This window comes from Geospiza fortis, unplaced genomic scaffold, assembly GCF_000277835.1.
Source record: "Geospiza fortis unplaced genomic scaffold, GeoFor_1.0 scaffold32, whole genome shotgun sequence".
NCBI classification, from domain to species: domain Eukaryota; kingdom Metazoa; phylum Chordata; class Aves; order Passeriformes; family Thraupidae; genus Geospiza; species Geospiza fortis.
In genome coordinates this window covers 55,428-65,395 of record NW_005054428.1, presented here as the reverse complement: position 1 = coordinate 65,395, position 9,968 = coordinate 55,428, and the positions used below count along the sequence as shown (strand labels likewise).

The 9,968-nt window shown below is 58.0% G+C and overlaps 1 protein-coding gene across 1 annotated transcript; it reads right to left on the bottom strand.

Moving 5' to 3' along the window:
- Positions 1-202: 202 nt before the first annotated feature.
- Positions 203-7,492, bottom strand: LOC102036947 (discoidin, CUB and LCCL domain-containing protein 1-like). Its single transcript, XM_031061851.1, has 14 exons — positions 7,153-7,492; positions 4,801-4,938; positions 4,293-4,344; positions 4,036-4,108; positions 3,736-3,869; positions 3,560-3,597; positions 3,247-3,441; positions 2,426-2,547; positions 2,169-2,337; positions 1,961-2,053; positions 1,681-1,771; positions 1,456-1,493; positions 1,173-1,289; positions 203-718 (listed from the first exon to the last, which is right to left on the bottom strand). Exons 1-14 carry the CDS (start codon positions 7,490-7,492, stop codon positions 330-332), a joined length of 1,989 nt encoding a protein of 662 aa, XP_030917711.1. The 3' UTR covers positions 203-329.
- Between the last annotated feature and the right edge of the window lie 2,476 nt (positions 7,493-9,968).

Genomic DNA, 9,968 nt, shown 5'->3' with positions numbered 1-9,968 from the left:
CCGCCTGTTCCGGCACCCCGGCATCGGTAAACGACAGAGAATGGCCTGCCAGCGGCGTTTGCAGCTGGGAGGGGCTCCTGGCGCTTGGAGCCGAGACACCACGGACGGCGGGAAAGGTGGGACAAGGACTGTAACACTCTGGCGCGGGTGCATTGGTTGCATCCGCGGCCACCAGGCGATGCAAGGCACTCCACTCCATATCTGTCTTTCTATATATAAAGCATATATTTACATATGATTACTTTTAAAAAGCCCACTGCGAGCGCGGGGAAGGTCCTCCCTTACACGCTTTCCCCCCTGCCCAATACCGTGCTGCTGTACTCCCCTCCTCACAAAGCTTCATGGTACACGTGTGCGAGGGGACAGTGCCTAGGCCACCCACGGGACCCCTCAGAATAGGGGGTGCCAGTCTCCTCCACCGCAGCTGGCAGCTCCCCGGGCCGCAGGGCAGGGGTCTGGTACTGCACCAGGGAGCATCCGGCAGGTCCTGTGATGATGCAAGTGCTGCGGTGCATCCCGGCAGGCTCCGGCTCACTGAATGGCATGGCGTACTCAGGCTCTGGCGGCAGTGGCTCCGCATACTCATTGTGCTTCCCTGGGATGTCGTAGTGGTTCAGGACCAGTGGTAGAGTGTAGCCCTCTTCTAAGAGTGGCTTGAAGGTGGAGGGACCTGTCTGGCTGCTGGGGTTCACCTGCACCAGGTCTGGCTCAGTGTACTCTGAAACAGGGAGGCTGCCATGTCAGGAAGGTGGGTGGTGGTGCTGCAGCAGAGGTGGGTGAGGTTGGTTGAAAAACTGAGCATGTTTGGACTTTCAGGGATAGAAAAACTGCTAAAACCCACCCAACACAGGGTACCCACCCATGGAGACCCCACATTCCTTTGCCACACCACAGAGAGGGGCTCCTGCTGTCCCCAGCCACCCTCCAGTGCCAACAGCTGTAATTGAGGTGGACTACTTACTACTACTAAATAATGTGTGGTGCTATTACAATAAATGATAATAATTAATTATAATAATTAAATGGGCATGTCTAATTTATCAGGGCCTTCTTGTTGCACAGGTCCACGATGCAGGAGGGGTCAGACCAGAATGGGGAAGGAGGTACAATTGGGAAGATTTGGCTCCAGCTCTGGGCTGAGGGACCAGTTCCTGCCCTGATGTCCCTGTTACCTGATGAAGGGGTCCAGCTGAGATCCCCTGGTGTGGGGGCCATGGGGAAGGAGGCCAGGCTGGGGGCTGGCAGGCTCTGCAGGGAGCAGACCTGGCTCGACTCCAGCTTGGGGTACCCTGGACAGGGAGAGGAAAGCCTTGGTTGTCACAGACTGTCACCTGGACGTGCAGGTATCCCTGGGGCGTGGAACAAGTCCAAGCTTGGCAGCAGCATCAGTTAAACCAGCTGCACCCCACGGCACACAGACCCCTGATTTTAGGGAGAAGTTGTGAACCCTTTTACCTTTTGTGATCCCGCAGTTCAGCTCCACTGTTGACTTCCTGCCAAGGGGAGATGCAAGATAAGACAAGAGGTCCCAGCTACCCTGTGCCCACCACCACCTACCTCCTCACACCCATTGCCTTAGGGGCCCCTTGGGACCTGGTGAGCAGCTAGATGAAGCTGCTGGAATTTGGGGAGGTGATGCTGAGTCCCCCAGGGTAAAGCAGGGGACAAGGCAGGACCAACCTCTTCCTGTGGCAGAGGAAAGCCAGGAGCAGGAGGCAGGAGCAGAGAAGCACAAAGCCTCCAATAAGCAGCATCACCAGCAGTGTGGAGCCTAGGGAGGGAGGGCAGTGTCAGTGCCCTGGGCCCCTATCCCACCCCTTTGCACCCATGAGTGCCAGAAGCCCACCTGGGGCCACTAGAGGAGAAAAATGTGTACCCACGGTGGGATGAAGCCCCAGTGGCACCTTGAACACCAAAAGACAATGCTGCACCCCAAGGACAGCCCCCCCATGGCACCCACCTGCCTTCTCCGGGTGCAGGGCAATGCCAGGGATGGGGGTGCGGCTGGCTGGGTGGCTGGTGGCTTCAAGCACCTCCTTGGGGACACTGGGCACTACAGGACAGAGCAGGGACCGTTACTGTGGAACCACCACAGGGTGCACAGGAAGGTGAAGGTCCCAGGAAGATGTTTCACATATGGGGGTGTGAGCTCCTGTGGAGGGTCTCACCATAGGGACGGGGTATGCGGACCCGTGCCAGCTGGCAGCCCGTCAGGGCCACCTTCAGGGCAACACGCTGGTGCCAACTCTGCGGTGTGACACGGATGTAGCGGGCGACGATGGGGGGGATAAAGGCGTTAGAGACCTCCCCCTGGCTGTCAGCATTTCCTTCAAACACCTACCAGAGAGGGTGAAGAGGCGCCAGTGGCTAAATATCCACTGGCAGGGGGTCTCAGCCTGCTCAGGGATATTCTCCACATGCCCACCTTGTCCTCCTGACCACTGCTGCCTCTGTAGGGTCTCCAATTCTTCCCGTCACGGCTAGAGGAGACATGGTAGGACGTCACGTAGTAGTCGTGCTGCTCAGAGGAGCCCTTTGTGATGATGCCTATGAATGCAGGAGGGAGTTCCCTGCTGTCAGTTAGGGGTTGTGGGGCTGGGGAAGGGCTGCTCTCTACCCCACTGCCCTCTTCTCCCATCTGGAATAGCCCTTTATCTCTGAGATACTCAAGACCCAGCTGGGAAAGGACTAGTAGGGCAGGACATGTCACCTGGCAGAGGGGGATCCTTCTGACCCTGGGAGGGGATTTGCGTGGCAGATTCCAGTGTGGGATACTCTGGTCTGCCCCCACGAACTGATAACCTCCAGCCCTGGCTGCTAGCCCTGCATTCCTCCCTCCTCCAGCCTCTGGCTGGACAATGTTCCCATTTTCCTCGCTGCAGTCGCTTGTCGCTGGCACATAAAGCCCCTGCTTTTGGTAGGCTCGGGCCGCACAAAAGATGCTCACTGGCACCAGATGCAAGAGCATAATATTAACTTGTTCATCCCAGAAATGGCTGCAGATGAGGGGGGCAAAGGAACAAAAGGAGGACAGGAGCAGCCTGAGGGGCTGGTGTGCTCTGCATCCCTGTTTGCACCAGTAAAACCATGGCACAATGAACTCCAGTGTATCCTGGGAATTATGGAGGTGCAACTGCCCTGGGCATTTTTGTGGGGATCAGTGAAGCTGGCACAGCGGGAGGACAGTGATCAGGGTAGCATGGGGACACAGGCAGCTGTTGTCCCCCTCTAATGGCCAACTCTCACCTGTGACATTCCTTCGGGTGCCCAGGTCCAGCTCCAGCCAGGCAGCCTTGGCACCGGGTTCAGCTGCCCAGGAGTGGCCAGTGGTGCTAAGTGCTGCCCGTTCGGCCACCCAGGCTCGGTCCTGGCCCAGCACATCCACCTCATGCCACCAGGATGAGGCATTGAAGGTGACCACCTCCAGCACATCATCACAGGCTGGGGACAGGAGACAGCACACTGGGAACCTCGAAATCCCAACTAGGCACAGGGGGGTGGCAGCAGGTCTGACAGCTAAAATCCTGCCTTAATTTCAAGGGAAATGGGAAAAAAATACCTTTGTGGAATACAAGTCGCTTCTCAGAGAGAGATCCCCTGTGTGGAAGAAAGCAGGAGGAGCATCAAACAGGGTGAACAAACCCTAGGGTGTCTGAGGGGTGGCAGTTTCCCAGTGTCAGTGTGGGTGGGTGCCACAGCTCCATGGGGGGTGCAGTCCAGCCACGCCTCACCCACCTTTTGGAGCGGAGCCCATTGGCAAAGGCCGACTCATAGAGCGTGATCCCCTTCTCTCGGGACAGGGTGACCTGCCCTCCCAGCTCATCCGCAATCACCCCAGCATGCACAGCTGCCTTGCACAGCACCGATGTCTGCAGGGAGTGGGGAGTAAGGGCAGCCCCCCACGGCAGGCCTGAGCTCCCCGTGGGGCACCCCAAGGCCACACTCATCACCTCTGGGTTGCTGAGGGTGACAAGCAGTGGCCACACATGCTGTGGGGACCATCCCCAGCAGGTGCACCATGGTGCCCACACTTACGTCCCGGTAGCCCTGGCTTGGGTTGCCCCAGATGTCCCCATGGATGTCCTTGCAGCCCGCGGGGCAGTACACACTGAAACACATGGTAAGGGGTGGGTCAGGGCTCCCTCCCATCCAAACCCCCTCTTCATACCCACTCTGCTCCCCATCCCACCGGAGCTGTACGTCAGGAGAGGGATGGGGATGAAACCAGGACTGATAGGGACCCTGCAGCAGGGGACACCAACATGGGACCATTCCCCACCCCGACCACTCACCTGATGTACTCCTGGGTGTAGTGGGTGCCTCGAACTAGGCAGGAGATCAGGTCTGCAAGGCAGGAACACCCCAGGGTGAGGGATCCCCACCTGCCCCACAGCACATACCCACTTCTGCCTCAGGGCACTCCATTCCCCTTCCCAACTGAATCCTGTTCCTCACTTGGGTTCTGCCCTTCATGCCCACGTGTCTGGAGGGGCAGGGAGGGATGGCCCCTTGGTCCCTGCAGCCATTGGCCCCGTGGCACAATCTATGCTGCCTGTGGCTCTGCCTGATATTGGGGTGCCACCTGACTTGGGGGTTCAGGGTTCTCAAAGGGGTCCCAGCTGGCTGTATGGCCTGCGGGTCTCCCATGTTTGCCCCCAGCCAGGGAGAACATGGAAGTTCGGGAGCTCAGGGCAATGGAAGCTCATCCTGGAGTCAGCAAGGAGCTTCCTTCACGTCCTTGCATGGGCCAGGACACATCCCAGGGGTGTCTCTGCATCCCAGGGGATGCTGCCCCCATACCTGGGTGCTGTGAGGTGGCATAGGACACGAGGAGGCCTCGTCCCGAGCGGTGGCTGGTGCTGTTGAACAGGACGGTCACAGTGCTGGAGTTTGTCACCAGGAGTGGGGCAGAAGGGACGGAGTTCCTGCAGTAGGGCCCTGCCAGCAGGGATGGCACCAAGGAGAGGATTTGGGGTCCCTGGAGACACACTTCGACACCTAGACCCCAGGACTTCACCTCCCCTGGCCTGGCCCTCACCACGGCCAGGGGGGCTCAGGCATTTGGGCTGTGCTCAGGCTGTCCCAGAGTTGTTCCACACCCAGAGTGACCCATCCCCACCAGAGTGCTGAAGGGTGGTCCCATGAAGCATGGACCCATGCCAGGCTGGTCCCATCTTGAAGATGGTTTCATGTTTTGGGATAGTCCCACACCCAGGGTGGTCCCAGGCCAGGGCAACATCATGACAGATGGTCCCCTGCCCAGGCTGGTCCCAGCCCCAGCCTGGCTCCATTGCCCTCACTGGGCACCTGCCACCACATCCCCCACTGCAGGGACTGGTACACATGGCATCACCCCACAAGACCCCATAATGGGAGCCGTGTCCTTGTCTCCTCCACATGCCCCCTTTCATAGGTGCTGCTGAAGCTGCCTCCTAAACTGCCCCCTCCCCCCATTTAATCCACATTAATTTGCAATTCTATCTCCCTGATTAAAACTTTGGCTTAGCAGGCAGGCGGATTCCTTAGGGACATCTCTGGTTCCAGCTGGGGACAGAACGTGGCCCCACTCCCTGGACTGCCACCACCCCCGTCCCTTGCATCGCTCTGCTCTGTATCATGCATATCACTTGGGCCTCTGGACACCCAGAGGTGTTTTGAGCAAATGCCATCGTTGTCCTGGGGACAGGGAACTGTGTCCCTGTGTTCCCCTGGGGCTGCTGGTGACAACTCCCCCTGTGCCTCAGTTTCTCTACCCTGACCCACACCCTCATCCTGCCTGGGTCATATTGAACCAGGAGGTCGATCCCAGGGGATGTGGGACACATGTGTGCGCAGAGATCTCACATATGTGATAGAACTGAGATCTGCACCATATGCAGATGAGATGCAGATGAGCCCCATGCAAATTTCCCTTCCACTGGTTGCCAGATGGCAGCGCTGCCCTGGGTCACTGATGCCACCTCTGTATGGATCTCGGTGATACCCTGGGAGCTGGCGACCTCTCAGCTGAGCCCCAGAGGCTGCCACTCTCATGGAGACCCTGCCACATCCCAGCAGAATCAGGCCAGGGGCCAGATACCAGCTCTGAGTCAGGGAAGGAGCCCACAGCCTCTGCCTGCTCCAGCCACTTCCCAGAAAACATCTGGAACTTCTCAAGGACCAGTGTCAGCCACGGGAGAGGGAGTGGAACCCAAGCTCTGTGTCATGCTGGCATGGCTCTGGTGGCACCCAAAGGGTCTGTGGGTGCCTGGCCACCTCCCCCAGCCCCCCAAGAGCATCATCTGGGATTCCCCCCCCTTTTCCACATTGCTGTATCTCAGCATGGGGCCAGGATGTCTCTTAGCTTTAGGGACAATTATGTCCCTGACACCACAGCAGAGTGGATGGGGTCCAGGGACCCTGCGTGCTGTCACCCCTTTGGGAACCAGCCCAGAAAGGGTGAAAGCCCTGAAGAACAGGGAAAGCTCCGAGTCCCATGGATCCAAGCCAGCTCCTTTCGATCCCGCATTTCCCATTGCATCTCCTGTCCAGCCCCTGCCCCTCACCAGCGCTGCTCCTCCATCCCACCCCACCACTTGATTCTTCCCCCCACCCCCAAGATGTTTTCCTCAGCATTCGTCATGTTCCCAGTGCTGCCAAATCCCTCCAAGACCATTAAATCTGTCTGGGAAAATCCTGGAAGTGTTCGGGCAGTGGCTGGGCCGACAAATTAATTATTCAGTGGCTGCATCTGGTCCCAGCTGGGCAGTTTCCCCCCAGGCTTTGCAATAATCATCTCCTTGGGTACCCACCTCCTCAGATATTCCCATTCGCAAATATTACTCTCCTTCTATATCCTCCTCCCTGGATATCGACCCTTATCTTTGGGTATCCCCACCCCCACTACTTGGGTATCCGCTTCCTTGGATATTTCTCTTCTTTGGATAACCCACTCATCGCATACCAGATACCCCTTGTCCTCTGATATTCCCCTCCTTGGATACCCCCTCCTTGGATATCCCCCTCCTTGGATACTGCCCCACTTGTTTACCTCCCTCCTTAGATGTTCTCCCTCCTCATGATGAAATCAGCTAAAACCCCAGATTTTCCTGATATTCTCCCTATCCACAACATTGTATCACCCTTGCCTCCATTCCCCCAGGACCCCCTTACCGTAGGCAGTGCCGGTCTGGGGGTCAGCAAGCAGCAAGGAGCTGCGGGCACAGTGCTCTGAGGGCTCCAGATCCACATCCCCAAATGCCAGGAGTAGGGAGGAGCCCGGGGGGGCTTGGAGCCGCCAGCAACACATGGTGTGGTTGGGATACGTGCCTGGGTAGTTCTTGGAGCTCAGGGTGCCACTGTGGGGTGTCAGCAGCGTGTGGCCACAGCCGTTTCCTGCAGACACACCGGGGATAGTGCTCAGACAGGCTGTTCCCTGCCTCAGTTTTCCCCCTTGGTGAAGCCCCCAGAACAACCCCTGGGCACCTGCAGCCTCTTCAGATGTTTTCCTCATCCAAAGCATTATTTTCTGGTGGCTTTTCTGGATGCTCCTGGCACTGGGAACTGTCCACATGGGAATCCAGGGATGAAGCTGCCATAGCTTCCCCCACAGCCACCCAGCATGACCCTCTACCTCCAGCTCCTCTACATCCTCCAGTCCAGGACAACCCCGATTTGGGGGGATATAAAAGGATTCAAGGAGAGAATATCCCCACTCCATGGGGCTGTACAGCACTGAGCAGCCCCAGGAACCCCTGACTGCAGCCTTGACCTTGAGGATAACCTTGGGCAGCTGCATCCCCATTGCATCTTTCCCAGGGTGATGCCAGACTCACCACAAAAGGGGCTTTTCTCTGGGCTCACTGCCTCTGAGCATGAGGGAATAGCCTGGAAATAAGCTGAAAGCATCAGGCATTGAGACCTGGCCATAATTTCTGGGCAGAATTGGGGTGCAGGGAAAGGGGGAAAGCACCACTTAGCCCCACTGTGTGGGCCAGGCATTTGTAGGGGTCCAGTGCTCAACACCTCCTCCTCACATCCCCCAAAAGCTGTTGCTCCTGCCAAGCATAATCCTGGCACAGCCAGAAAGAAAAGGGACGGTGGGCATAGAATTACCCAGCCTTGGCTCCCCTTGCTGTCACTGGGAGACAACACAAAGCGCCAGCAAGGGAAAATCCTACAGGAATAAAAACCAGGGGGCTGGCAGTGAAAGATGCCAGCCCCAGCACAGAGTCCTCTCCTCCTCAGCCTGTGGGAAGGGCTTGCATCCAAACTGGGGGAGGTTTATTCTGTGGGACTGGGAAAAATCACCAACTTTTTTGCCTTTCTGGGCAGTGTCCACTGACAGAACAGAGCTGGGAAGGATCAGGCCCTCCAAGAGTGGGGGCTGGGGGGGCAGCAGGGACCCCAGGGCTGCTAGGACAATAGCTCCCAGAAGGGATGCTCTGCTGGGGGAGAGAAATTTAGGGTATCTGAGGGGGAGTTTCTAGCACAGAAAGTTGAAGCCACTGGGATCTGCATGGAAAACCCTCTATGGCCAGGACAGCTGGACATGTGAGCCCAACTGGGGGGTCTTGGATGGACCCCCCAGCTCTATATCCATACTGGTAGTGCAGAGAAGTTGTGGGGACCCATTCCAGAAAAAACACATCCAAGGAAAGGAAATCTTTGTTGAAAACATCCTGAGTGTGACTAGCGCGTGTCGAGAGGGAATGCCAGAGATAAACTGAGAGATGCAGGCATTCCGGAATAGCCCAGACAGAGCCACGGGGGACTTGCCCCCAGCCACAGAAACTTTACTCCCCTCCCAAAAAATGTGAAAACTGGATTTCCAGTGGGCGAGGGTGAACTCAGCCTGGCCTCGCTGGGATCATTCCTGCCAGGGATTTGTTTGCTTTCTCACAGGATGCAAGAAAGACACAACAGGGCGATGCTCCGACAAAAGCCCGGCACATTCCTGCCTCTGAGATCATGCTGCTGGCCTTGGGAAAGCTCCCCCGTGTCCACCAGTGGTTTGGGGATCCGGTGGAAACCCGTTGCATGATGTGCCCCAAACCACACTTTTTGACCGGGAACGTACTGGGATTCTGCTCCAGTGATCCCAGCCTGTTCCCGTGCCTCAGTTTCCCCTCGGGAATAATGCTTTGGATGACCCATCGTTGTTGCCTCGCTCTTGGATGAGCTGGGGACGAGTGACACCGGGAAACATGAACTTTGGGATCAAAGGTTTGTTTGTTTGGGTGAACATTTCCTCGGGGTCGTCCTGGACCCCGCGGCTACAAATTCCCCGGGAGTGGCATTCCCGGGATGGAGGTCACTGCCCGGCTCTGCACGTAAACCTCAGCGATCCTCTTAACCAGTGGATTAGGGGTTCCCCAGGAAAGCCCTGCAGGCGGGATGGAGCCGAACGCGGGACTCTCGGGACCCCCGGCGTAGTCGCCACCGGGGGGCAGGGACAGAGAGAGCTAAGGGGGCTGCGGGGAAAATGGGCTGGTGCAGGACCGGCGTGATGCGGGGGTGGTGGGAGCAGGGACAGAGGTCGTCCGTCCTGTACCGGAGCAGAGGGATACTGGGGACCCCGTCCCGGACCAGTACCAGGACAGATGGAGGGCGGGGACCCCGTCCAGTCCGGTACCGGGACAGAGGGATGGCGAGGATTCTGTTTGGGTTCGGTACCGGAGCAAAGGGCCGGCAAGGACCCTGTCCCGGGTCGGTACCGGGACAGAGGGATGGCAGAGATCCCGTTCAGGAAAAGAACCGGGGCAGGCGCACCATGACGACCCTGTGCCGGTGTGGTCTGCTCTGGTCACAGCGGGGAACCGATCCCGTGAGCCCATCTTGATTCGATCCCGGTCCAGACACAGCGAAGAGCCCGTCCCGGGGCAGAGGCGAGCCCGTCCGGTCCCCCTTCCCAGTCCCCATACCGCACCAAGTTCCGGTCCCATCCCGGCGAGCGAAGCAGAAGCTCCGACGGCACCGGTGGGAGTGGG